Source organism: Barbatula barbatula, assembly GCF_947034865.1.
Source record: "Barbatula barbatula genome assembly, chromosome: 11".
Taxonomy (NCBI): domain Eukaryota; kingdom Metazoa; phylum Chordata; class Actinopteri; order Cypriniformes; family Nemacheilidae; genus Barbatula; species Barbatula barbatula.
The window spans coordinates 16,213,913-16,241,335 of record NC_136774.1 but is presented as its reverse complement, the minus strand read 5'-3'; the positions used below and the strand labels follow the sequence as shown (position 1 = coordinate 16,241,335).

Here is a 27,423-nt window from a genome sequence, read left to right as displayed (position 1 = left end):
TTATGTATACCAGATGCCATGATACTAAATGCTATACTTTTTTATAATTTATCATTTTTATAAGCATTTTTAAAACACAAACGCCCATAGCTTTGCATTCAGCGGGGCTTTTATCTTGAAACCTGTCCGCAGACGTTGTTTTGGAGTCTCTCATTAACGGAACCTTCACTGAACCTGCTGAAGCAGTAAGAGCGGAGAAAACGGGTAGCGCTGTCCATTGTTATTTATTTCACTTTATTTTCTGGATGACGACACCGCATCTCTGAAAAGGACACCCCGAAGCGGACTACCCACCATGTCGGCTGAGGAGGAGAGGGGGGTAGTTCGTGTCAAAGTCAAGGTGAGAAATTGTGGGGACTAAGCGGCAGGTTGAAGCGCCCCAATAACCCGCAGAGCAACACAGCTGGAGCAGGATTGCAATACAATAAAACAGTAACGTTCGTCCACGTCGTTCAGCCAGGCTAGGAGACAATAAAAACGGCTGTGGAGTTTTTCTTTGTCCTATTTTGTCTTCATTTTCATCGTATACTTCGCCTACATGGCATCTTTGTTGTTTACATACATATCCTGACTGCAACATAAGTAACAGTTACATTAGCGATTGGTCATATTGTTTTGATATTAAAAACACCTGTAACGTTATAGGAATTTACGCGTATGCAATTACAGCGAAGTGCACTTTACCGTTTACGTCATATATTAACGTATAGCGTGTCATTGTTTTGGGACTGATCCCGTCAGTCATTTACGCCTGCAACGGGTTATAGTGTTTGTGCTTAACGTTAGCTATTTATTCTCGCGTATAGGATCCTGCAGGTCTTAAATATGAATACAAATTTAAAGCAAATATAAGCGCTGTTGACATTATCGTGAGTCATGTTTGATATCATGTGTCACATGATCAAATAACCATGAAATAGTTGAACTGGTTTTCCAGTCACTTCAAAGACATACAGAATGTTTTTACGAATAAACAAAGCAATGGAAAGGAAAGAGTATGCACTACGTGATGATTATGTGAGTATGTGATTTATTACGAATGCAAGTCTAAGGGAAGACGCTATAAATGATTAAATAGCACTTTACGTAACTTGGTCCCTTTAAAAAAGTGTGACGTCACTTCTTTACAGAACTATGGTAGTTGTGGGATGGAAAATTTAACTATTTTACATCTGTTTTACCATCGTATCTTTACAATATTATTTTGGAATAACTTGGAAAATTGTATAAATAGAAAAATCGGAAGTATGGTGAAAATTTGTGTTTTTTATGTATTTTGAGTAATCAACAATACAGTATACAGTTATTTATTATTTTTGGTAAATATCATATACATAAAATGAAGTGAGCCTTATGTAAACCAAATATTTCAAATTTTTTCAATGATATTAAAATATTTGTAATGATATTGGAACAGATGGATTACCAAAATGCTCTGCAACATGTAATAGTTTAAAAGCACTTAACTTTAATTAGTGATATTTTTCTTTTTCTTTGTTTAATTCATTCTGGCAATGTGATGTAGCACTGTTATATTATGTTTGTGGCAATAAAAAAACGAACTATGGTCAATGGATTGAAGATGATCACACTGAATTCGGGATTAAATAATCAGATAGACCAAATCAGACTGAAAAGTTTCTTATAGTATATTAATGTGGTCGTCATGTGAGCCTTGATATAATGAGTTTCTTTTTAACCAATGTTGTTAGTGTCCCACAGGGATAATACATTTTAAAGGTAGTGGCAACATAAACAGACTCAACAGGCAATAATTAAGAATGTGTCCCCTGATCAGGTTTGTTGTTGTGTAAAGGGTTATTGCAATCCCTAAATATTTGCTCCCAAAGTGAAAAATATCAGACCCTTCTATTTCAAACAGTGCCTTTATTTTTCTGTGTATGTGCCCACAGAAGTGTGAAGGGGTGTTACCGGTGGAGTTCCGCTCTTTTGCTGTGGATCCTCAAATAACCTCTCTGGAGGTATTGCAGCATATATTGATAAGAGCATTTGAGCTAAATGGGTGAGTGTGATATTACAAATTGTTTTTAAAATGGTAAATATTCATTCTGGTTTTGATTTTGATAATGACAATTTTGTTTAATAATCCAATGAAAACTTTATAGGTCCGTAGAGTGAATACAGATATGAAGTTTGTTTTGGTTCTTCTAGGAAACGCAATTTTGGGATAAGTTACCTCTCCCGTGACCGCGGAGGTGTGGAGGTGTATGTGTCTCTGCTGTCCGACTGGGATTTAGATGCAGCGTTTGTCAGTGCGGCAAAGCCATTCCTCCAACTCAAAGTGGACATTAAACCATCAGAGGACAGTAAGAAAACTCTCATTTGAATTTTAAATGATTTTATGATTATGATTTGAATGTAAATTCTGTCATTGTTTACTCAGCCTCGGGTGGTTCCAATCCTGTATAGGAAGATATTTGGAAGAATGTCAGTAACCAAACAGCTCTCATCCACCATTTACTAACATACCAGGGAAAATAAATGGTATGTGTAGGGTAGGTGGACTGGTTCTTAGGTTAATTCGGTCATCGCAATGGGGTGTCGGTATGGAGTTCCAATTAAAGTACCTTAATGTCCAATTGCACTGTTTACATTGGCAGTTGCCACTTGCAAGCCTAACGTGTCCATCGTTTGTGTATATCTGTGTTTGTTGATCAATGTCGCACACAACACAGGAATTAGGCAGGAATTAAGATAAATATGCATATTTATCTCCCTGTGGCCGATCGAATCTGAAACTAAATTTACAGTAATCAAGTGTTATAATTGGCTCTTTACTCACATGCACAAGGCATGATAATTGTGTGGTTTTATGAACGACTAGTCCAGCAGAGGGTGCAGTTGACCTTCGAATGGGGGATGAGATCTGTTTGGTTCCTGACATTCTTCCAAATATCTTTCTTTTTGTTTAGCAAAACAAACTAATCTATACAGGTTTGGAACAATCTTAGGGTGAGTAAATAATGACAAGAATTTTCATCCCTTTAGAACTATCCCTTTAAACTCATTTAAAGTCAATCTTATTTAGACAGTGTTAAATCTTTGTTTATTTCAGTAATCCTGAAAATATGCAATGGCTCTATCATCCCAAGATACTTCCAGAAATCAATCAATACATTTAGCAGCAATGCTTTTCATGCAAATAAAAAAAGGAAGATGAAGCAGTGTTAAGGTGTCAACTGTTATGATTTTTGTTTTTTCTCCTAAGGTCCAGTATTGGAGGACTGGGACATAATCAGCCCTAAAGATGTGATTGGCTCAGACCAGCTGCAGGGAGAGAAGAGATCACTGGTATCTGCCGCACTTCCCTTCACACAATCGCTTCTGTTCCAGGTGACTCTTGATTTTCTTCAGCCTGTCAGACAACTGTTTACCAGCCAGTCTGCTGCCCATTCACTGTCTACTGGCTTCAGACAGTAATTTTGGCCAATTAAAGGCCGTAGATATTTAAGCCCTCACATGATGCAGTTCCTGATTCTTTTCTGAACATTTTTGTATTTATGTCTCACTCTTTTTGCCTTCTACATTCAGGTGGGCCGCACCCTGTCACGGGTACAGCAGGCCTTGAGTTGGTCCTATGGGGAAGAGTTGAAACCGTTCAAGCCTCCTTTAAGTGATACTGAATTTCACAGCTACCTGAACAGTCAAGGTCAGCTGAACAGGCCGGAAGAACTCCGACTTCGTATTTATCATGGGGGGGTTGAGCCATCTTTACGCAAGGTATCTAAGCTGTAGTTACTCTGAGAGCATTTTTCAGTGTTTATTGCAGAGAATTTACATTGATTTAAAAGGTGCCAATTGTAATATTTTGGAAGATCTATTGAAAGAATAACATGCATAACTATGTATGGTAAAGATGTTTAAAGACCTTACATAATGAAGTGTTATGTTTTTATTACCTGAGAATGACCTATTTCTATTTTCATATATGGAATTTGACATGTTGTTTCTACAGTAGCCCTAATTGGACAAACTGCTCTACATAGCTGGTTTCGTAAAAACGTTATCTCCTTCAGCAAGGAAGCAAAAACGTGACGACATTTTAGTTCTTTGTTAGCCACCGTAGTGTTTCGAAAAGGGTGGGGGGAGTGAGCTGTTGGTTATAATTCACAAACTCACCACTAGACGCTGCTAAATTACATACACTAGACCTTTACATTTATTGTGAAGTCATGTAAAAATGCTTTTTATTGTGTCTAACCTTCCTTCATGTAACATGGCAGGTTGTATGGCGATATCTCCTCAACGTGTACCCAGATGGTCTGACGGGCCAGGAAAGAATGGACTACATGAAGAGAAAGACGAGAGAGTATGACCAGCTTAAGAGCGAGTGGACATCACGAGTCAGCCCTGAGGATCTAGAGTTCATCCGTGGAAACGTTCTCAAGGACGTTCTCAGAACCGACCGAACACATCCCTACTACGCCGGCTCAGAAGACAGCCCTCATCTCACAGCCTTGACTGATCTCCTCACCACCTTCGCTATCACACACCCACAGGTAAGCATGTGTGAAAAATACCATACTATTTATTAATTATACGCAGTGCTTGTGAAATATTAGCTATCCTAAATCTGCTTCTCCAGGTGTCTTATTGCCAAGGCATGAGCGATATTGCCTCGCCAATCCTTGCGGTCATGGACAACGAGGCTCACGCCTTCATCTGCTTCTGCGGCATTATGAAGCGCCTCGAGGGCAATTTCCGTCCTGACGGCCAGCTCATGTCCATTAAGTTCCAGCATCTCAAATTGCTTCTGCAGTATTCAGACCCTGAGTTTTACGCCTACCTAGTCTCTAAAGGTGCAGACGACCTGTTTTTCTGTTACCGCTGGCTGCTCCTGGAGCTGAAACGTGAATTCGCTTTCGACGATGCTCTGCGAATGCTGGAGGTCACCTGGAGCTCTTTGCCACCTGACCCACCCGAGACCGAGGTGGAGCTTCTGGGGGCGCCACTCGAGGCGGACCAGTCCACCGGCTCACGGGATGTCCTTCGGAACGTGGAAATGGAGGTGGAAGAGGAGCAGACGGAAACGCAGAGGAGACGCCTCATGCTGAGACCGTCCCGGGAGGAGGCAGATGGAGCTCGTAAACCGGTCATAGAGGAGGAGAAGGGCTCGCCAAGGGAAGGCGAGGGAGGTTACAGCGTGGATAATACTGTAAAGAAGAATGATGATATCACAGCTCCAGTACCACCGTTTGAGAAACAAGCTAGCTTTGGGGAGTTTAAGCACTATTGCGGTCGTACTGAGCATAGTTTTGAGGAGAATGATTACTCGGATTCCACATCATCTCCAGTGCAGTTTCAATCTGCGCACTCAACTATGCCGTTCTCCATCCGCCAGTCCACAGAGGAAAGCGAGGAGAATCCTGGAGAGCAGGAACTGCTTATCAACGGTAACTCCACACCCTCATCTACTGGCCAGAGAGAGTCTCCCAACGGTCAGGCAGCTTCCCCGGCATCTGGTCTGCCAAACTGGAAAAGTAACTCCAGTCAATCATTGGAAGCTTCTAATTCACCGTCCAGCTGGCGAACAGCGTCTCCCGACGCCATGTCAAAATGCACATCCTCTTCATCAAGTGGGGACAAAGCTGCGTCTCCCGATAAAGCCCCCGGAGGGTTCGAGTCCTCACAAACTGGAGCTGGGACACAATCTCCATCAGTGCTCCCTGGGAAATCTTCATTGGCATCTCCATCGCAGGGTTACAGTCGTTCTCTTCTCTCTTCCCCAGTTTTAACATTCGGCAAGTCGCCATCTTTGCTCAAACCATTCTCCAGCAATCTCTCCTCCCCGTGCAAACCCACGGTTACCAGCGCAAGCTCCCCAAACACAACCAAACCGGAAGGGGGAGGAATGAAACCGTGCTCACTCCCTCCTCCGCAAGAGTTCGGTAAAGGAAATCCTTTTATGCTGTTTCTTTGTCTTTCCATTTTGCTGGAGCACCGGGATCACATTGTTAAAAACAGCTTGGATTATAACGAGCTGGCCATGCACTTTGACCGCTTAGTCCGTCGACACAACCTTGGGCGTGTTCTGCAGCGAGCTAAAGCACTTTTCGCAGATTACCTTCAGAGTGAGGTATGGGACTCTGAGGAAGGCGATGAAGTCAGCTTGGACTCACCGACTACTGCTGCGGCATCCCCCCAGACGCCCAGCGCTAGACCACCTTTCCTCAATGTACAGCCCTCTCAGGGTGCATTCACTAATTCCACGTACAATCTGGCTAATACTATTCCTTCCACCACAGGTTCCATTGTTCTCTCTCCCTCAGCTTCATGATTCATTCATCTCCAGCAACCGGCCTGACAACAAATAGATGCTTGTGTCGTAACGCAAGTTTTTCAGCACACCTTTGTGTTCTACACATGCTCTATGGGACTTGTTTTGTTTTGAAACCAAAGCTCGATGACTTTCTCATTCTCCTGTTTACCGCCCCGTCATACTGTACCTTTTTTATTGCACTTTATTGTTTGTCCTTTGAAAGGACAGGCCAGTTTGAGTTCCATTTCAATTTGTAAATACTGTAACACTTTTGAAATACTTCTTTGAGAAAGGCACATTATGAATATGTAAACCCCTTTATATTAGCCTCAAGTATCTTCGTATGTTTGTTGAACTTATTGCCAGCAGCAAACGTGTTTTTGGTATACTGATAATTGTCCAGTGTGCTTTATGAAACCTTAAGCCTTTACTTTTGTTTGCGCAAAACATTTTAACGGGACATCTGGCTTTCATTATGGGACGAAGGTGCTGATGTGGTATTTATTGTCCCATCAATGTGAAACGTTTATAGAACAGATAACAATCAGACCCAATCTTGAGTAAGTGATCAAATTCTCTCTAGTAAAGAACAGCTTTTTATCATAGAACAAAATGCAGTGGGCCTTTGATAAATATTGATATTAGCAGATGTATATGACCAAATATTTTCCCACAGTAAAGACGTCTTTAAATAAACAGAAAAAGATGATAAAAATGCTCAAATATAGTCCAGAACTGACAGAACCTTGTCAATTATGTCAGTTTATTAGCTTTTAATTATTCTTGCCTTTGTGGGAAAAGTGCCTCATTTCACAAATTCACAAAGTCGTGCTCTTTTGTACATGCATTCTAAATTGTATTATTCCTCTTGATGAAGATGATGTACATTTTGACAGGCTTAACTGTTCATTTGTTGCCATAACAACTTTGTTGTCAGGTGGCAACAGTGGAGAAGAATCCCTGCTGATAAAATGAATGACAAAGTGATTAATGCCTTTAGTCGAATGCTGTTCAACGGACAACTTGTACATTCATTCTTTACGTGTTAATACCAAGTGTTCTTTTCCCTTTTTCTTCGAAGTGCTGAAACAATAATAAACCTGCACATGGACCAAGAAAAGTGGAACAGTTATGGGTCCTGATCATCAGCGTTTAATTCAAAACATGTATGTATGATGCATGTTACTCTGATTTGGTTTGACTGTGTATGATAGTATTCTTTAAACACATCCATGGAGAGATTTGTTGGATTGATTGCTTGCAATACTCATATTTATACAATAAATTCACAAAATATGGACACTGAATATGTTCTTAATAAATATTTGTTCTTAATCAATCATCAATAATTTGGGAAAAAGCTACTTTTAAAAAACAAAACATTTTTTGGAGGATATGTTATACAAGGCCTTGGTCAGACATTTAAGTTTTGCACTATGGTGATGTTTGAGATTGGACATTACTATACACTGCATCTTTAAAACATCCAAAATGTATAATAGAGTTCACTGATCTGTCATCTAAATAAATCGTAAATAAATTCCATTTAGTTCAAAATGCCGAAACCCGGGATCGAACCAGGGACCTTTAGATCTTCAGTCTAACGCTCTCCCAACTGAGCTATTTCGGCTGTGATTGGAACATTTGGAACTTTAGATCGCCCAATCACTCGAGTAACTTCTGTATTCCATGCTTACATTGGACGCAATTCTATTCTAAGGGCTCTGGTCGGTCTTACCCGTATATTTTCAATTTCAAAGTACTTTGAATATTAAAGTATTAGACCGTCCGTGACGGTACCCGTAGGTTTTTGTCATGTGCAGTTTTGATGAGTTAAAAAAATGTTTTGATGAGTTTAAAGTAGGCGGAGCCTGCCGTTGCCTTAGTAACGCGTCACTCCCGGATAATAGAAACTCAAGTAGGCGTAACTGGCAAAGAGGAGGGCGTGGTTGGAACCGAGACGCCTGGTTGGCTGAAACGCCCCTAATTTTACCAGGCTGTAAGCATGTTTTTTTCTACTGTATAGTTGGCCGTTTTTCAAAACTCTTTTCGAGCCGGTCGATGATCACTTCCGTGTTGGCTTCAAGAGAGAGAACGGCAGGTTGCCGCTTGGTGTTAAAGTTACATTACATGTAAACGTTGACTGTTCGAAGTTTTTTCTTTTGGCTCTGCAGTGAGCACCCTCCTACAATGATGTGGAGTTTTACACGTAACCATACGTCTGAAGGAATATAGGTAACATTGTTATATTGTATGTCTGGCCTCATTATGTCACGTGGTTCTTGCGTGAGCTCGTTGGGCCAGTGGCGCAATGGATAACGCGTCTGACTACGGATCAGAAGATTCTAGGTTCGACTCCTGGTTGGCTCGCTTCATTTTCTTTTATTTTCTCCAAAAATCTAACTAAGAGTAGGATTTGTGGATGTAATCTTATTACATATACAGTAATAATGATGCAGTTTAATACTTAAAAAATAAATAAAAAAAACAATGTCATATTGCTTTATAGTAGGCCTTTTTATTCATGGCAGAGTTTAAAAAATGATTTACAAAAGTGTAATCAGCAAAGGCACAGTAATCATTCCATGTCATACAACAACGAGTAATAAAATATATCATCCCTCTATATTTCATATGACAACAGCAAGCTGTTGATGTCCTTTCCAGTTGATGAGGTTTCAGATCTGAAAACAATGAGAATACGTTATTACAGTCAATTCTCTTTGAATTTATAAAATGTATTTAAATGAGCATATGAAAATTACAACCTTATCCTAGCACTCAGGTAAATTTTTACATTCGCTTGTCTCTGTTTCTTTTTTCAGATCCTTACAATTAATATGCGGATGCCCTGAGAAAAAGTTGATGTCTTGGACTCTTTGTGGGATAAAAAAACAAAGAATATGAACTATGTTTTGTTGAAACATTACCAACACAAACTATGCATGTAATTGGATTGCGGTTTTAAAGGCAAAATATAAAACATGTCTTTCCTTTTTCGAGTTAATGTCTTTTCTACCTGTATGCAGAGATGTTTGCAGTGCACACTCTTTCTCTTGTTCGGTTAGAATTTGACCCACAGTTTGGTTTGCAATAACTCCACTTACTCCACTCTGACATCACAGCATCCACTAAACACAAAATATTTTTTTTGAGACAGAATTCAGCGACACATAGACTCCTCTGGCATCTTATGTCATTTGTTTGAAATACAAATATCTTAATCTTTTAAATTGTGGATGTGGTCCAATGAAAGAGATTGTTCTTTAAGAATGGTCTTTGCACTCACTTTTACAGCCGTTAATATCATAGCAGTTTCCGTGTTCCAGAATCTCTCCCTCACAGATATTTCCTTCAAATTCTTTGCCATGACACACCCTCTCTCTCCTTCTTGTTCCCTCTCTGGTGATGCAAGTGATTGTTCTTTTGGAAGGTGGTTTACATTCTTTCCACGGACCCCATTCGCTCCATGTTCCGTCAACTGATTGAAGAGAGAGAAATCAATATCAGCCATTTTCTTGTGTAACTTGTTAGTTGTCAACATGTTAAGCAAGTCCTCAATTAGTTAAAGGAGAAGTTCACTTAAAAAGAATCCCCCATTGACATTCCAAAGTAATTTTTATTCCAACTATAGAAAGTCAATGGGGGATTATTTTAAAGTGAACTACTCCTTATTTTTTCAGATAAATATTTCATTTTCTAAGTACTTACTTGGACAGTTTTTGGGAACAGTACAGACAAGATATTTTATGGCATCGCCATCGCAATTTTTGCCGCCATGTTTGGGTTCAGGGGAATCACAGTTCCGGACTTGTGACTCTCGGCCCACACCACAGGTCACAGTGCAGGGTGTGGACTTTAACCAAGGACCCCAGTTTCCATCAACTACAGAGGACATTTTTACAAAACGGTAAATGCAGGAATTCTAAAATTGGGTTTCAACTATTATGAATTAAACTGTTACTAGTCAACCTATATGAAAACCGATCTACCCGTTCTTTAAATGCTTAATGGAAGAAGACACAATGTATTACTTGAGCAAAAAGGTATTCCAGTGCAAAATCGACCGTCCCTGTCAGAGCCCTCACAGTTTCGTCCACGTGGAACTAAAGATGGAGGGGGGTTGGTGCATGTCCTTTTACGAAATTCCTTTGGGGCCTCATGCCCTTCATTAACACAAGTTTCTTGACAGGGACCCCAATTTCCCCAACTGGACCACCCGCCATGAGCTAGATAACAAAGAAAACCATGTTCTTAATTTTCACAGTTCTGCAGATTTACAGATCATGAATGTTGTCATTTAATCTATGTGAATAAGGCACAGAATTTGTTTCACTTTGACCATTTTTAAAGAGACCACTTACTCGGACAGACCACCTCAGTGTTACACTCTGCAGTTTCTTCTGCTCGACCCTTACAGGAGCCGCCGCATTGCGGAAGTGGGTTGGAGCAGGTTCTTTGCCTTTTTTTAATTCCAATTTCACATGTGACTGAACATGGCTGCCAGCTCCCCCACTCTGACCAACCACCATTCACTGAATGCCACAAAAATATAAACAGATGAGTTTGCTGAGACTGTTTACACCTGGATTTTAGTATTAAGTATTACTTTTACCTGGGCAGCACTCCTTTTCCATACAAGGTTCAGTTTGAATCATTCCCAGTTCCTCAGGATCTGAGCAAGACCCTATTCCGTAACACATTCTTCGCCTTTGCCTAACTCCATCTTTACAACTCACTGTACACTTGCTCCACGGAGACCACTCAGACCATGTTGCCCGGCTGAAAGTTAACAGACAACTCTTGTGGATACATGGGACCCTGTCTTTCAAATCCAGGCTAAAGTTTTATAATTTAATTGAGATTAGAAACGTCAAAGTTTGACATTGCTCAGTTAATTTGGAATTTATCAAGGCTATATTTTCACAGAATGTTCTTTACATTTACAGTAAATCACAAAAAATGACTTTAGTTGGGCTTTCATAGGTAGGGTCACATATGCTTAATTTGATCTCTGTAATGCCTTGGTTAGCTCCGTTTTAGTGGACCTCATTCTGTAGGTTCATGGGTCAGATTATGGTTTGATCTGTTGTCAGATATGACTATAAAATATTACAAAAAACTTACCTACAGGATTTACAAACCCCACCTGCTTCTATGTAGCCATAGTTAGGGTTCATACAACAGTCTTCTAATGCAACTGCACCCAAAAGATCACCACAATTCCCATTTGACGGGTAATATTCATCGAAACAGTCTACTGTCTGTGAAACTTAAAAACACAAAACTATATTAAATAATTGGTAATACTTTACAATAAGGTGTTATTTGTTAACAGTAGTAAATTGATTAACTTACATGAACAAGAGCAATTTAGTTTTTCCCCATTTATTAATCCTTGTTAATGTTACTTCATGTCAATACACAGTTATTCATAGTTCACGGTGCATTTACTCATGTTAACAGTAAATGCTGAAATGAACATGACCTAAGATTAATAAATGCTGTAGAAGTGTTATTTACTTAACTAATTGTTAACAAATAGCACCTCATTGTAAAGTTTTACCAAATAATTAAATATGTATTGAAATGACAGATATCATAGATTTTGCAGAAAGGATGTTTTAGTGGTTTGTTATTTCAATGTTAATCCCATAATATTATTAGATAAAAGTATAATATTAATTAAAGTATATTATTAAAGTATACTAATTTCAGAGATAAAAGTTCTAATGGGTTATATTTTGTCAATAAATATTACCAACCTGATTGCTGGACATAAATCCCCAGGACCACCATCACCAAACAGACGAGATTCATGGCTAAATCAATCAGATGGAAACTCCGGATATGCTAAAATTTAGAATGTAAAAACACTGTAAAGATTTGACTAGTGAGGAAACAGTATACCCTACTGAAATAACTAATAATCATCATCATACAAATGATTAAAAAGGTTTAAAGACATGCATTTTTCCAGTATTAGTTTTAGTTTAGCATTGTTAAACACCTACATTGTTGCCTTACCCTTCTTGTAGCAGTTGGAAGAAGACACTTTATAATAAGTGGTCTGCTTTGCACCCTCCCCTCACAGTGACTTTCAGGAAAACAGAGAGAAATTTTTAAAAACAGGATATGTTCATTGAAAAACTGCCAACTCAGCTTCCTTTACCGTAAATGAAGCACATTCATCAAATATTAAAAACATGAAGAGTTTGGTTCCAAAGTGAGATAAAACAAAAAAATGTTTTTTTATTATGTTATCATGTTTTTATTGTGTTGTTTTTGTTTAGTTATTATGGCTTAAATAAAAAACCAACCAACTGTAATTGGTAATAATTCATATACAGTATATTAATTTAGGAAAAAAAAAACTGATGAAATGTTCCATTTGAACATTATGCAAGCTTTTGCATTGCGTAATCACTTTTTTAAAACATATTTTAAATAAAGCCATGACTATAAACCCATAAAATCTGTTTCTACATCATTTCTGCATACTCTATGCATTTCCCACCAACAGTGTGACATACAGTTTAGGTCTTTTAATGCTTCAAGAGAAGTGTAAGATTACTTTCCACAGACCCAATAATATAGTCTATTTTGCTTGAATCCGTGTAATTATTTAGTAAGATCAATAAGTGCAGTGCTTTTAACCTTAACATTCTAACATTTGGCAGATAATTCTATCCAAAGCGACTTACATTGCATTGTACTATAAATGTGTTTCTGACTTGAAATCCCCTGGGAGGACCTTGGTGTTGAATAAATAGACTTGTTGTTGTTGTTATTACTCACACGGCTTGGTCATTTATTTTACTATTTTGTGGAAAGAAGCAGTTTTGACCTTTGTTAACAAAGTAAATTTGTATTTAATAAGTTGCCGTTTGATAGCTTTGACTGCTAGACTCTAGTCTAATAGCGACATCTACACGAGCACTTATTAATTCCCATTTATTAAAAACTCATTAATGATCATTAATACGTTACAATTAAATTATTTAGACTACATGTTTATATTTACTCTGAAAGGCTATGTGTCTCGGTTTAAGATCTATATACGCGTACACTTGCATATACATTTTAATTATACAACGATCACCACATTTCTATTATTTTGTAATACTTCAAAAGCATGTTAGCTCTTTTATATAACAGCACTGTATAATACCCGTGGACTCGATTTTTCATCAGATGAGTGCATCATTGGTTTAAATATCGTTACTGTTCTGTTTCGAAACAGCCTTCGCGGGAAATGATATCTATGATTCAGACATCTTATTTAATATTAATATTTTTGCTACTTTGTATAACACAACAATCACCTACATTGTTGCTTTCCCTTCTTGTAGCAGTTTGAGGAAGAAACTTTATAATAAGTGGTCTGCTTCCTTCGCCCCCTCCCCTCACAGTGACTTTCAGAAAAACAGAGAGAAATGTTTAAGAACAGGATATGTTCATTGTAAAACTGCCAACTCAGCTTCCTTTAATTCAAAAAACATGTTTTTTTATTATGTGATCATGTTTTTATTGTGTTGTGTTTATTTAGTTATTATTGCTTAAATCAAAACAAACCCACTGCAGTTTGATTGATAATTGAAATTCACAGTAAAAAACATGATTTTTGAAAAACAAACAAAAACAGAGTAATCTAATTTTGGAACCAAACTCTTCATATTTAATTCCTATATAGTATATTAATCTTGAAAAAAAAGTTAAAAAAATACTAACACCAAACAAAACTGATGAAATGTTCCATTTGAACATTATGCAAGTTTTTGCATTGCGTAATCACTTTTTTAAAACATATTTTAAATAAAGCCATGACTATAAACCCATAAAATCTGTTTCTACATCATTTCTGCATACTCTATGCATCTCCCACCAACAGTGTGACATACAGTATTTTAGGTCTTTTAATGCTTCAAGAGAAGTGTAGTAAGATTACTTTCCACAGACCCAATAATATTAAGTATATTTTGCTTGAATCCGTGTAATTATTTAGTAAGATCAATAAGTGCAGTGCTTTTAACCTTAACATTCTAACATTTGGCAGATAATTCTATCCAAAGCGACTTACATTGCATTGTACTATAAATGTGTTTCTGACTTGAAATCCCCTGGGAGGACCTTGGTGTTGCCAGCCCAATGCTCTAACCACTGAGCCACAGGAAACGAGAGAATAAATATATGGAGAATAAATAGACTTGTTGTTATTACTCACAAGGCTTGGTCATTTATTTTACTATTTTGTGGAAAGAAGCAGTTTTGGCCTTTAACAAAGTAAATTTGTATTTAGTCAGTTGCCGTATTGATAGCTTTGACTGCTAGACTCTAGTCTAATAGCGACATCTACATGAGCACTTATTAATTCCCATCTATTAAAAACTCATTAATGATCATTAATACGTTACAATTAATTTATTTAGAGTACCTTATTTAGAAAAGCTACGTGCCTCGGTTTAAGATCTATTCTACGCCTACACTTTATATACATTTTACTACGATCACCACATTTCTATTATTTTGTACTGCTTATAGCACTGTGTAATACCCGTGGACTCGATTTTTCATCAGATGAGTGCATCGTTGGTTTAAATATCGTTTCAGTTTTCAGCCTTCGCTGGAAATTACATCTATGATTCAGACAGCTTATTTAATATTAATATTTCTAGCTACTTTTTATTACGCAATAATCACCCTATGCTTTACATGTGCGTTTTGCTATCAACCCCACAAACGCCTCTGTAGAGCCCAGAAGGAAAACAAACAGAACTCTCTGCACCAAACCTCTTGATTGAAGCAGACATTGGCGGAATGTGTGTCATGTGATCTCATCTCCACTTGACGAATGTTTTAAACGATATCATTTCTACGGCATTTGTTTAACTCAGATATGTATTTACGCACGTTGTTATTATCACAGATTGAAACTAAATGCCAGTGGTGAAGATAATTTGAAAAACTAACTTTTATAGCCAGTCGATGACGTTGAGCCGAGGCGCGCCCCCTATAGGAAATATTAGTAAACACGTGGCGCTTTTCTAGTTCGTTTATTTCTGTCCTCCCTGACAACCGAGTAATCAAAGCGAATGGAGAAACTAGACCAGATTGAGCAAAACTTGATCTTGGAATAACAGGGCGCTGGGAAAACGCTTGCTCCGTATTAAACAGGGATTTTAGAACAACGTGGATATAACAGAAAACCCGGGTGGAGGGACTTGCGATTTTTATTCGAGGCATATAAGACAACAACGGATTTGTTAAGAAGACACTGTACAACGTGGACAAAATAGAAAAAAACATGTTAGCATTACGCTAATGCTAATATCAAACTAGCATTTGTGGAATGAGAGATATGGGGACACAGTAATGACAAAAATGATATAAAGCGACGGAATATGAGCTCTTCTAAGCTTAAAGTCAACTTTGCTCTACATACGAAGAGTATATTTATACGTCATCTGCCGCTGGGAAACTTCGAAACTAGCTCGTAAACCCAAGGTAAACTAAAACGGCTAGTTAGCCAAAAATCAGCTATTTGTTTTAATTATGTCTTGTATCCGCTTAAGTAAAACACAAAAAGTAAGGTTAAAGTTAGATATTAATAACATGAATGCATGATGTAGTGTGTTTAATAGGTATGGTTACAATTTTAAGTTATGTTTTTGTCAGCTAAAGTTATATTTGGTAGGGTCTGTCTGTCTGTTAGTCAGGGTTATGCGCCCTTCAAGTCTAGCTTTTGTGCTATTTGTCATTTATATCACCGTTAAAACCTCTGAACAGTGAACTTCTAACCTTTGTGTTCTTTTCATAGCGTTGTTAAGTTGAGGTATTACCAATTTTATTAAAGATTTACAAACTTTGCTCCTTTATACACCTACGATTCAGATTAACTGTTTGTTTCATAGATAACCATTTACAGTGTAAGATCAGATATTTCAGAATTCCTTAGTCAGCATATTGTACATTTCAATATTTTGACCTTAAAAAACATTCTCATATCCACATGTTCAAACTTCTGTGAAACAACATTTTAGCTGTCATGACAAGATTTCAGTTTTCTGATTTAAAGATTCTTTAAAGATACTTTAAAGTTCATAATACTAATAAGAATAAGTGTGTAGTTTGTGGTAAAATATTTGAAAGACTTCCTGAACAAGTATTACATCTGGCCTTGTTATACCCAGAAATCAGTTTATGTTGAAATTGTACAGGTTTACTAAAATGTACTTTCTAGCCTCGCTCACCAGTTCTATTGAATATGTACAGCTTGTCAATATTAAACAATATTGTCTGCAGACTGGAATGCCTGTCTGTCATAACCTACGCACACTGACTCATTTAGTTGCTCTGTGCAGGTTGCCTCTTGCATGCAACAACCTCTGTACAATGTAGATAACCTGAGAACCAGCACAACTGGTTGCTGGCAAGTCTTGACAGTAGCTCAAAGCATTTGTTATGGGTTCATTCACTGAGCATGTATCAGTTAACGTAACGGCTATACATATAGGGCAGACTTTGACTTTCTTCCCTAGGGTGGAGGTGATTTATTGGCGAGGGTATCCTAGTGACCACTTGATAATCCTCTTGTCAGAATCCAAGGATTACACATTCTGTTTGGTAGCGGTCTCCATCCTCCATATGACCAAAGACTCGCTCGCATCTGTTATCGATGGCTTAAGAGACATCAAGGACGTGACCTCATTCAGCCAATGAGCCCCCTTGTGTATCATCTAATCTAATGGGCGGAAATTAATTTTAAGACATTTAAACCTTGTTCATTTGATAGTATTATCAAATTGATAAATACACTTACACCAGATAAAGCACAATGCATATTTTTTTTAACAGGTTATGGTTTTCTTTTTTTGCTCGTGCAAATAGGTAGTAAAGTCAGCGTTTAATGTGGCAAATGACAGTGGCTTAATATATGTATTTTGAAACAAAATGATAGGTTTGTCAGAGAAAATAATTAATAGTTTGGGTTTATTTAGTGATTGAAATGTCGCGTATCCATTATGATCAGTCCAGTAAGATCAAATGTGGTGGCAAGTCAAAAAACATTGATTCTTGCATGATGAAACGTGTATGGCAACAAGTCATGAGGTGCATGGAAAGCAATTGTTTTTTCATGACCCGTAGGTTGCATATATGTGTGCGTTGAAAGATGTACTGTATCTTCGGAGTTGTCAGATTTTTGTGTCACGTGGTGGTACTTTTAAATATGCACTTCATGGTATTTCTTTGGTCATGTGATCTGACTTGGGGTGTTTGCTTGTGTAAGCTTTGCAACAACTAGTCTAATGGTATGTCTTCCTCAACAGGAGCGTTCTTTGCAAGGTTATCTTATCCTTTAAAGTGAACAACCTAGCAGAGTCTTATAATGGCTTTATCACCTAACAGACTGCGGAGACTATATACCACAGTCTTGTAATTACTGTTTGGGTCTTACTGCCTCGAAAAGATAAAGGTCATTGAATGGGAAGTGGTTAATGAATGAAGGTTGAACAGAGAAAGAAAAATGAATGTGCAAGCTAAGTCAAAAGTTACAGTGCCTTGCAAAAGTATTCATGCCCCTTCATTTTATTCACATATTGAACACTGTGACGTGTGCATTTTGTGCCGTTGAGCTTTTCATCTACTCTGACAAATGCCCCAGTCCCGGCAGGTGAAAAACACATCATGAGCAATGCCTGGTTTTCTCCAGACATGATGCATGACACTGAGATTCATCAGACCAGAGAATCTTGTTTTTGACAGTTTGTAAGATTCGTGAAAAGGTATGTTTTTGCATATTTCAAGTTTTCATTTGTCTTTATTTAGCTAAGGTTTTAGTCAGACCACTCTGCCTTAAAGCCCAGATTGGTGGAGTGTTGCAGTGATGTTTGTCCTTCTGTAAGTTGCTCCCATCTCCATATAGGATCAGGGAGCTCGAACAGAGTGATCATATTCAATTGAATTCGCCACAGGTTAACTCCATTTGAGGTGTAAAAATTCAAGTGTCCCAGAAAAGGGTATGAAAACTTATGCAATGTATTTATTTAAGTTTTAATAAATTTGCAAAGTTGTCACAAATGTGTTATTTTGTTTTGTCATTATTGTGCATGGAGTGTAGATTAATGTTTTTTATTTAAATTAAAAGTAGTTTAAGATAAGGCAGCAACATCTCAACCTTGTATGTGGTCTGAAAAAAGTGCTTTTGTTGGAAATAAAACTAGGCATCATCTTGATGATGACGTTGTATTGTGTTATAAAGTATAAGACACACTGTTGTGTATTTAGAGCAGTGAGAATAATTTACTTTTCGTCACGTCTTTTGTTTTTCTGAAGAGAGGCAATGTCACGTGATGGATGGTCATGAGATTTAGCGGCCAGACTGGAGAACCATGGAACAGGTCGAGCAACCTACCTCAGTAATAAAATGTGACAGCTCTGCGGAACTAGCAGAGACCCGGAGGAACGTGGAATTGAAAGGAATTATGGAAGGCCAGGCATCTCCACAGCCAGACTGTGACTTGGACTCTGCAAAGATTCTTGAAGACACAACATGTGTAGGGGTGCAGAAGGGCGAGTCTGTATCCTCAGATTGTGGAGGCATGTCTGACCTCCAGGAACCAAGCTCAGGGTCTGGTGAGGAGGTGGAGAGCAGCAAGGCATCTGACACCACAGGAACAGAGGTCTCACCCGACAGCAAAGGATCCTCGAGGACGGATCTACAGAATGGAGGTGGAACAGAACAGGAGAGTCCCCAAGCGAATAGCAACGTTCCTGTAACAGCTCGAAACTTTCACGGTAAAAGTTCTCCAGTTTCACAGTCTAGTTGAAGTTCAGGGTCAAACATATTCTGCAATATTCTCCATTGGTTTATTTTATAGATCCATTACAGGCCCCCACCCTCTCGCTGTCTGACCAGTTACGGCTAGGCCGGGATGACACCAATAATTTAGGTCTAAATGTTGAATGTCGCATATGTGGAGATAAAGCTTCGGGATTTCACTATGGAGTTCATGCTTGTGAAGGCTGCAAGGTAATTTCGCTGAACTTGCAACTACTGCCGTTACAGGAAGAGTTCATCCAAAAATAAACATTCTTTCATCTATTCACCCTCATGTTGTTCAAAACCCGAATGTGACTCCTCCTTTTGTGGACAAATTATGATATCTTATGGTCTCTTGTTTGTCAATGGGGGACAATGCTGGTTGGGTACCAACATTCTTTAAAATATCTTCTTTTGTGTTCTGCAGAAGAAAGAAAGTCACACAGGTTTGAAATAAAATCAGGGTGAGTAAACTATGAAAGAAGTTTTATTTTTGAGTGACCTGTCCCTTTTTGGGGTTTATTACAAACTCCATATGCACAGTTCTGCATGAGGGTGACCTTGTTTAGCCAATCAGAAACACTCTTTCGCCGACAGGCCCTAAATGTTTTTTTTTCTTTACCTTAAATACTCCCTTATGTTTAAAGTTGTGTTTTTGTGAAGTAATAATTAAGCAGTTCAACAGTGTGTGCACCTTGCGGTTTTTAGTAAGATAGTGTGATCTTTTTTTTTTTCAAGGGTTTTTTCAGACGCACCATTCGTATGAAGCTGGAGTATGAACTATGTGAGCGTGCCTGTAAAGTCCAGAAAAAGAGCAGGAACAAATGCCAGTACTGCCGCTTCCAGAAGTGCCTGGCTCTGGGCATGTCTCATGATGGTGAGGAGCTCACATGCACATTACCACAATAGGTTATATGTCAAATGTCACGTGACTAGACGGGTAAACCGGTCTCATTACATCCGCTTGTTGAAAAAAGTGCTGACAGCGGTATTAACTATGAGTGATATTTATGGTTAAGTAATCCGCTAATCCAGCAGTCTGTTTTCGATTTTTTTTATTCTACTGTACTTTAATATTCAAATATCTGTCAAGCTTAAAACCTTTTATATATAAATCGATTTATGTGATCGATTTTGATCATCTTTGGTAGCTCATTTTAAGGCATTTTTAGTAAAACAGCTCTTTATGTAATGAAGCGCATACAGAAGACTTGAACCAAATGCGTGTGACATTCAATATAAAGCCCCTTAAAAGTATTTCATAATTTTGTACCCATTAAAAAGCAGTAATATTGTCAGTAATAGAAGTCAATGATTTTTTTTTAATCAGCGATCAGATACGGGCGCATGCCAGAAGCTGAGAAGAAGAAGCTAGTGGCGGGAATACTAGCGGGGGAGAATCTGCCAACCTCAGGGGGAGCTGACCTCAAAACCCTGGCCAAGAACGTTAACACATCTTACCTGAAGAACCTCAACATGACCAAAAAGAAAGCACGGAGCATCCTTACGGGAAAGACTACATGCACAGCGGTATTGTTTGAGATCCCTCAGACATTTCAAGTATTTATCGATTTGTTGTAGCAAATCCAACGGTACAGTTGAACTAGATTGGTGGTAGAGCTTTTACAGATTTTTATAAAGGACTTTCTTGATCTGCTGTGAAATCAGTCCTGAATATTGAATAATCATATACTTATTTTATCTTCAGCCTTTTGTGATCCATGACATGGACTCGCTGTGGCAAGCTGAAAACGGGTTGGTCTGGAATCAGCTTAATGGAGCACCACCAAACAAAGAGATCGGGGTCCATGTCTTCTACCGCTGCCAGTGCACAACAGTGGAAACTGTACGAGAGCTCACGGAGTTTGCCAAAAACATCCCTGGCTTTGTGGATCTCTTCCTTAATGATCAGGTCAGAATAGTCCAGGTCATCCAGATCTCCCAAATTATATGATCACTGCTTCAAGGTATTAACACAGACTCTCCCACTGAATTTATCTTCCACTTTGTCTCTCAGGTAACATTGTTAAAATACGGAGTCCACGAGGCCATATTTGCAATGCTCCCATCTCTAATGAATAAAGACGGGCTGCTCGTAGCCAATGGAAAGGGCTTTGTGACGAGAGAGTTCCTGCGGAGTCTGCGCAAACCTTTCAGTGAGATCATGGAGCCCAAGTTTGAGTTTGCTGTCAAATTCAATGCTCTAGAGCTCGATGACAGTGACCTGGCTCTGTTTGTGGCAGCGGTTATACTGTGTGGAGGTAAGTGCATGCGTGTTTGAGACTATTGTTTCTGTATTATCTGATTTTCTTATGTGCTTGATCAAAAACATTTTTATACAGTTCTCATTTGCCACGAGAGCACACTTCTTTTTGGTTTATACTGGATGTAAATCCATGCAAAATGCTCTATGAAAAAATGTAGCATTGTCTCTCTTTGCTGTAGATCGTCCTGGACTGATGAACGTGAAGCAGGTGGAGCAGATCCAAGATGGTATTTTGCAAGCTCTTGATCAACACTTTCAGGTTCACCACCCTGACTCTCCTCATCTCTTTCCCAAATTGCTTCAGAAAATGGCTGACCTGAGACAGCTGGTAACTGAAAATGCCCAGCTGGTTCAGATGATCAAAAAGACTGAATCTGAAACCTCTCTTCACCCACTTTTACAAGAAATCTACAAAGACATGTACTAAAGTGAACACTTAAGTTACAGACTCAAGAACCTGACAGGAGATTGGACTCCTGAATTCTCTCCTGTATAGAGAGGGTGCACACCTTTTAATGGCACATTCGGTGCCATGGGATTTTTTTAAATAAATTTTGTAAAGGACTTACAAATTTTGAGTTTGAAAACTGACTTTAATTTGATCTTGAGGAGTGTTTCTTTAAATTTAAATCTGTTCTTATATAAAGGACATTTCATCTAGCTATCGTTTACCTCGTCATGTTGTTGTTACTTTTCCCGATGAGGGCTTACACCTTTAAAAGTTGTCTTGTCCATTATGATTTTGATTTGTAAGTACATTTAGGTGATATGGTATGTTATTTTGAGGACAGAGCAGAAAGAAGGTGAGAGTGCTTGGCTTACCATTTATTGTTTTTTTTGTTTTGTTGGTAGGGCCTTTACTTTATAAAGTAATTCTACTTTCCCCTTTGATTTGGTTGTGTAAAAGGTATATTCCTCATAAAACTGTACAGCAGTCAGTTATGTTATTATGGATTATGTTACTTTGTCAAGGTTGTCGTTTTCAGTGTCAGCTGCTACAAATAGATTGGAATTTAAGCTGAAGACCAGTCTTTTGTTTATTAATTCACTTATCATGTAGACTTTAACTCTGTCTTTGTCATGAGCCTACAAACACTTTTTTTGTGGTATGGAAGGACATATGGGCTCATCTTTTCAGATGTGCTTATCTCTGTTAAGTACTGGTACCATGACAGTTCTTGTATTAAAACATACTGTCACAAGTCATATGTACCCATTAAGACCTAAATTATATTGAACTGTTTCCTTGATAACCAGTTGTATTAAATTAGGTCTTCCATCAATATGTGGAAGTTTCTTTGATGATTTTCAAGGGCAAGAAGATATGGCATGTTGATTTGTTCTATGCATATTTTCTGAATGATTGAAAACATGCAATCTATGGTTACATTCAAACAGTATGATCAATTTGATTTATAGTATACATATAAACCTTAACTTTTATTCTCTAAAATCAGTTGCCTTAATAGGACAAGTGACATGGTGCATCAGTTACTAATGTTTATGTCTAATTAATTTGAACATTGCAATTGAATGGTTTTGTTGAGTAAACACTCATATTTAGATGCTTCAAAGTCTAAAACAAGTCTGGTCACAAAACAACAATGAGAACTCAAATTTGAAGGTCAACGCAAATGTAACAATGAAGTATGACTGAATGATTACATTTGTTTTTTTATTTTTTGCAACACATCTACCATTTCATATCTAGAAATAAATCTATAAATTCGAGATTTTACCTTGAGTCTGATATTTCAATTTCTGATGTGTTTAATAACTGTATGGCACTTTATAGCAAAGATTTATGGTCAATGTGTAGAACTTGTTGCTGTGAAACTAACTACAGAAATGTGTTTTGGAGGGATTCACAATATAATACTGTACTGATTGTCACTTCTATGCCACCCCGAAGATGTTTATCATCATTGCATTTCCACCAAAACCTTCTACCCTTCCAGTCTGACCCAATTCACAAATGTCCTTGTTAACAAGAGAAATCAAGAATCACGTGTTGTGGTTTGTGGAATATTCTTTTTCACAGTAAAACAATTCTGGAAATATGTTGTGGTGTGATTTATCTGCTGCTCCAAACATGTCAATATTTCAGATGTATTTTGCATTAAAGCTCGAATCCGCTTTACAATACGTTTGTCAATAAAAACTTGAATCAAGAAATGGTCATACAGTTTTGAACACTGATCTACTTTTAGCTATTTTTTTTACCAAACAGTGCTACAGAATTATACTGTAATTCATTTAATTCAAAAACATTAGCTATTTCAATGTTGTTTATGTTTTATCTGAAAAAGTTGTTACTAAGAAACATTTGGTGTCAACAATTGTTCATTTAATGAGTGACCCCAAATACCATTTTATAATGGTTTATTTGCTTATAAATAAATAAAGAAAAATAAATACATAATTAAGTTCGAATACATGTAGAAATAAATAAACTAGATATCATACATGTATAAATCTAGAAATACATAAATATATATATATATATATATATATATATAAATACACAGAAATGGAACAAACAGCTCTTGTAAAGGCAATTGACTCATGCCCAACATGTATATATTATTTTTTCAACATTTACGTTTATTTGCTTGAGTCATTTTTCGTCCACCATGTGTCCTATTGTCCTAAGTCAATCTGCATTACGTCTTGAGGCATCTTTACGTCTATTAAATGGTAAAGCCCCGCCCAACAATTATAAAAGTGTGCGTGTCATTAGTCATTCATCAGGCAAAGAGGGACAAGCAGCAGGATGGAAAGAGACGCGCAATCTTCTAAAATCTCAGGCGATAACAGTGCAGTTTGTAGGTGAGTAGTAGTAAGATGATGATGATTATCATCATCATCATAACAACAACAACATGTTGAGATTTTTGTGGTTTTGAGGGTTATCTTGTCTCTGAGCAAACATCTATGAAAATAATGTAAGTCTGTAAGTTCACAAACCAAGTCTGGCTTGCAGAAGTAGCGCTTCATGCTATAGAAAAGCTACACGCCCACGGGTGCCCTGGTTGGTCGGCGCGCGCCTTGTGTGACGTGGGTCGCTTCAGTATCTCCGACTTCTCTACTCGTTTACTAACTCCGCTAACTACATTAAAACAAATTTTTTTCGAGGTTCTGAGAATGGATCGGTACAATGTACCGTACAGATACCCGAGGAAAGGCAGCTTGAACGGGGAAAGGGAAATCTGCAGGTATTTTTTTCGCACTGGAAGTGGGGAAAACGTTTGTTTTGTTTCTCCGATCATCTGTTTGAAAGCTTGCCTTTTCCTACTTTAACGTTTCCCGGCGCCGATGTTTACATCAGGTTTTAGTTGAAGCGTGATGGAGTTATTATTACATTTGCAAGCAGCTAGACGGATACACTTTAGATTGCAAATGTGTAAAAGAGAGACGTGCAAGAAGTGTTTTATTTTGATTTCACTCTTGCGGTTTCCGTGTATTGCTGTAGTCAATAGCAACACTTAAAAAGCGCTATAGGTGGAAAATGTCAGTTTTTTTATAGCACTTCAGCTTTGAAAACAGTACCCTTTTGTATAAACGTAAAACTACTTGTTTTGAATGATCTGTAATGCACATGTTGCTGTGTTTTGCAGGCAGTTCATCAATGGATTTTGCCGTTATGGTCAAGGCTGTTACTTTCTGCATGAGTTTCCAGCAACACCATCATTTCAGGTTCAATGTCGTTACTTCCAAAAAGGTGCTTGTTGGTTTGGGGATCGTTGCAGGTAGGTAGCTGCCTTTTAAGAGCCGGTGACTAAAATCCTTTCTGAAATGTACTTCATTTTGGCTTGCAGGTATCTCCATGTTCCTCAAACAGATGAAGGGCCTTCGGGGAGCAGCAGACGAGGCTCAGCGCCTGCAGTGTTCCCTTATGCTCTGGCTAGTCGTGCTTTGGCTAACCGCCGAGGATCAGAACCCTCTCTTCTACCGGCTCAAGGGGCGTATAGCATGAATCGAAGAGGTTCAGAGCCCCTGGTAACAAGCATTAGCATGCTTCAGCAGAATTTTGAACGCCTAACCACAGGTATCGCAGAGGAGGAAGAGTATGGGGTTACGGAAGATGTACCTACTCAACAGCAGGGTACTTTGAGTTTATTTTCCTCCTTCCCATCAGTTCCGTAATGTCTTGTTTACCAGCGCTTCTCATTTTCTGCAGGAGCATTAAGGAGACAAAGTGGTGTTCCAGACCACAATACATCAAACGCCTATAGCTCTGCAAGCTCTGCATCTAGTGCAACACCTGCTGAAGTCCGTAAAGTAACAGCATGTGAAGCTGAAACACAGGTCTGTTGATTTAAAGGTGGAGATGGTGGATCGAGACTTGAGTTTAATGCAGTGGTGTTGGAATTTAGGCAAGCAGTTTGCCGGAGAGACCGAGTCATGGTGGTGCTGCCATCTCAACGGGGCGGCAACAGTTGGAGGCTTTTGACCAAGGCAAAGATGTGGCCTGTGGCATCTGCATGGACAAGATATCTGAGAAATTGACTGCTCAGGAACGACGCTATGGCATCCTTCCCAACTGTAATCATGCTTTCTGTATCAGCTGCATTGTTACATGGCGAAAGACAAAAGACTTCCAGGAGGATGTCATCAAGTGAGTTTTATCCAAGTATAGGTTCCCTCCAACTTTCGCTTTGCACATGCTGGGTGTAATGTTTTTTTGTTCCCTCAAAAACAGGGGCTGTCCGCAGTGCAGAGTGAAATCCTCCTTTTACATTCCCAGCAAGCGCTGGGTCTGTGATGGGGAGGGAAAAGCATCGCTGATAGCTTCTTTTAAAGAAAGGAGCAGGTTAGAATGGTTTATATTCGAGGTAAAGGTTGTATTACTTAATTGGTTTTTAATGCAAATTTCCTTTTTGTTTTTAGTAAATTAAAGTGCACTTTCTTCATGCGTCATGGATGCTGCCCCTTCAAAAGTGATTGTATTTACAGTCATGATGTGCCCGCTTCTCATACATTCCGTCGCAGGCGCTCTACACGCAGGGTAACTTGTTTTTTGCTCCGTTAGTTTGGGTTATCTTTTAAAATGACCCGTTTCTGTTTTGTCCGTATTCGTAAGATCTGCTAAATATTTTATGAGCTGCACTAATTTTCTTTATTACTTGTGTCTTTAGAACACTGCTGAGGTGCTGGAGGATTTGGACATCGATGGCATTCAGCTTTGGAGCTACATTTTTGCCTTGACTCTGTTGGATGAGGATGATGATGATCTTCTGGATTTCTTTGACGATTAAGGACCATCTTGAACCATATGTTTATCTCTGCTCATCTACATTGAGTGAGCTTGGCTTCTGCACTGAAATCTAAGTCTCTTTAGGGGTGGCTTTTAGCGACCCTTGTTTGGCTAATTGTTTAGCCATGTAAAGTTACGGTATGAGTGTGTTCGTGTGTGAGTTAAAGTCTTGTGCCTTTAGTTTGTGTAAAGGGGTGGTAAAAATATGAAATGTCCAGATCTCAAAATTGAGTCTTGGTTTAGGTGGGGAGGGCAAAAAAAGTTAAGATGTTGAAAATATTGAATGCATGGTTGGTTGTTTCAGCGTTTTTCACTTGTTGGTCATTTAATTCCTCCATCTGCGCTGCTTCCTGATCGTTGCACCCTCTTGTCTGATATCTTTATGAAATCGGCTTTTAATATTTTGTGAACTTTCTAGTTTATATTATTGTGCCAGTATTCTGCCAAACACTAAATGTGTGACCTGTCAGCAGGCTTTTGACGTGCTGTTCTCTTAGGCAGTGTTAACAGGTGTAACTTGGTATACAAGGACTTGATGTCACATTTTATGACTTTTAGTATTGTTTGTATTCACACAGAGAAAAGTGAAAATAAAAAATGTTCCACTGTTTGCCTCACTTAATCCTTTCTGTCCTTTTTGTGCTGAGTGCGCAGCAAGTCTCTGACGTGCTCATGCCCCAAAGGCAAGGGCGTTAAAATTGTGATTTTATTTGAGCAATTAAGGGTTTTCTAAAAACGTAAACCTTACTATTATAAATGGACGCTGTGCAACAACAACGATATATTAAAAACTTTCCAGA

The 27,423-nt window shown here is 38.3% G+C and overlaps 4 protein-coding genes across 9 annotated transcripts; 3 read left to right on the top strand and 1 right to left on the bottom strand.

Annotated features, from left to right (window-relative positions):
- Nucleotides 1–138: 138 nt before the first annotated feature.
- Nucleotides 139–7,618, top strand: tbc1d25 (TBC1 domain family, member 25). The gene is given in 8 exon segments (XM_079468074.1): nucleotides 139–340; nucleotides 1,914–2,023; nucleotides 2,173–2,327; nucleotides 3,230–3,354; nucleotides 3,553–3,741; nucleotides 4,245–4,520; nucleotides 4,607–6,259; nucleotides 6,261–7,618. Coding segments are annotated over 8 exon segments (2,628 nt in total). The 5' UTR covers nucleotides 139–295; the 3' UTR covers nucleotides 6,336–7,618.
- Nucleotides 7,619–8,778: 1,160 nt separating this feature from the next.
- On the bottom strand, nucleotides 8,779–12,384 carry cfp (complement factor properdin). Its single transcript, XM_079468073.1, has 11 exons — nucleotides 12,308–12,384; nucleotides 12,046–12,133; nucleotides 11,408–11,552; nucleotides 10,896–11,062; nucleotides 10,645–10,815; nucleotides 10,315–10,509; nucleotides 9,992–10,165; nucleotides 9,570–9,761; nucleotides 9,300–9,411; nucleotides 9,049–9,157; nucleotides 8,779–8,964 (listed from the first exon to the last, which is right to left on the bottom strand). The coding sequence occupies exons 2-10, from the start codon at nucleotides 12,098–12,100 to the stop codon at nucleotides 9,055–9,057; spliced, it is 1,314 nt and encodes a 437-aa protein (XP_079324199.1). The 5' UTR covers nucleotides 12,101–12,133; nucleotides 12,308–12,384; the 3' UTR covers nucleotides 8,779–8,964; nucleotides 9,049–9,054.
- A 2,966-nt stretch (nucleotides 12,385–15,350) lies between these two features.
- On the top strand, nucleotides 15,351–23,546 carry ppardb (peroxisome proliferator-activated receptor delta b). Of its 4 annotated transcripts, XM_079467678.1 has the most exons (9): nucleotides 15,362–15,784; nucleotides 18,614–19,075; nucleotides 19,159–19,310; nucleotides 19,839–19,977; nucleotides 20,431–20,630; nucleotides 20,809–21,012; nucleotides 21,118–21,361; nucleotides 21,546–21,574; nucleotides 21,671–23,540. In XM_079467678.1, the coding sequence occupies exons 2-9, from the start codon at nucleotides 18,670–18,672 to the stop codon at nucleotides 21,791–21,793; spliced, it is 1,497 nt and encodes a 498-aa protein (XP_079323804.1). In that variant the 5' UTR covers nucleotides 15,362–15,784; nucleotides 18,614–18,669; the 3' UTR covers nucleotides 21,794–23,540. The 4 variants fall into 4 exon arrangements, with proteins under 4 accessions (XP_079323801.1, XP_079323804.1, XP_079323803.1 ...); XM_079467675.1 differs by having other exon boundaries at nucleotides 15,351–15,784; nucleotides 21,546–23,546; XM_079467677.1 differs by having other exon boundaries at nucleotides 15,408–18,063; nucleotides 21,546–23,546.
- A 538-nt stretch (nucleotides 23,547–24,084) lies between these two features.
- On the top strand, nucleotides 24,085–27,420 carry mkrn4 (makorin, ring finger protein, 4). Of its 3 annotated transcripts, XM_079467808.1 has the most exons (9): nucleotides 24,116–24,195; nucleotides 24,502–24,581; nucleotides 24,984–25,115; nucleotides 25,185–25,471; nucleotides 25,547–25,674; nucleotides 25,743–25,984; nucleotides 26,069–26,179; nucleotides 26,257–26,374; nucleotides 26,505–27,242. In XM_079467808.1, the coding sequence occupies exons 2-9, from the start codon at nucleotides 24,511–24,513 to the stop codon at nucleotides 26,622–26,624; spliced, it is 1,209 nt and encodes a 402-aa protein (XP_079323934.1). In that variant the 5' UTR covers nucleotides 24,116–24,195; nucleotides 24,502–24,510; the 3' UTR covers nucleotides 26,625–27,242. The 3 variants fall into 3 exon arrangements, with proteins under 3 accessions (XP_079323936.1, XP_079323934.1, XP_079323935.1); XM_079467810.1 differs by lacking the exon at nucleotides 24,502–24,581 and having other exon boundaries at nucleotides 24,085–24,195; nucleotides 26,505–27,420; XM_079467809.1 differs by lacking the exon at nucleotides 24,116–24,195 and having other exon boundaries at nucleotides 24,449–24,581.
- Nucleotides 27,421–27,423: the final 3 nt, after the last annotated feature.

Coding starts and splice junctions, on each gene's coding strand:
- cfp (XM_079468073.1), bottom strand. CDS start 12,100: ATGAATCTCGTCTGTTTGGTGATGGTGGTCCTGGGGATTTATGTCCAG. Junction 10,510..10,644: donor CACTGAGGTGGTCTGTCCGA/GTAAGTGGTCTC, acceptor TTTGTTATCTAG/CTCATGGCGGGTGGTCCAGT. Junction 9,762..9,991: donor TGTTCCCAAAAACTGTCCAA/GTAAGTACTTAG, acceptor CTCTTCAATCAG/TTGACGGAACATGGAGCGAA.
- ppardb (XM_079467675.1), top strand. CDS start 18,670: ATGGAACAGGTCGAGCAACCTACCTCAGTAATAAAATGTGACAGCTCT. Junction 19,311..19,838: donor ATGCTTGTGAAGGCTGCAAG/GTAATTTCGCTG, acceptor TTTTTTTTCAAG/GGTTTTTTCAGACGCACCAT. Junction 21,013..21,117: donor ATCTCTTCCTTAATGATCAG/GTCAGAATAGTC, acceptor TTTGTCTCTCAG/GTAACATTGTTAAAATACGG.
- mkrn4 (XM_079467808.1), top strand. CDS start 24,511: ATGGATCGGTACAATGTACCGTACAGATACCCGAGGAAAGGCAGCTTG. Junction 25,675..25,742: donor CATGTGAAGCTGAAACACAG/GTCTGTTGATTT, acceptor GTTGGAATTTAG/GCAAGCAGTTTGCCGGAGAG. Junction 26,375..26,504: donor GCAGGCGCTCTACACGCAGG/GTAACTTGTTTT, acceptor TTGTGTCTTTAG/AACACTGCTGAGGTGCTGGA.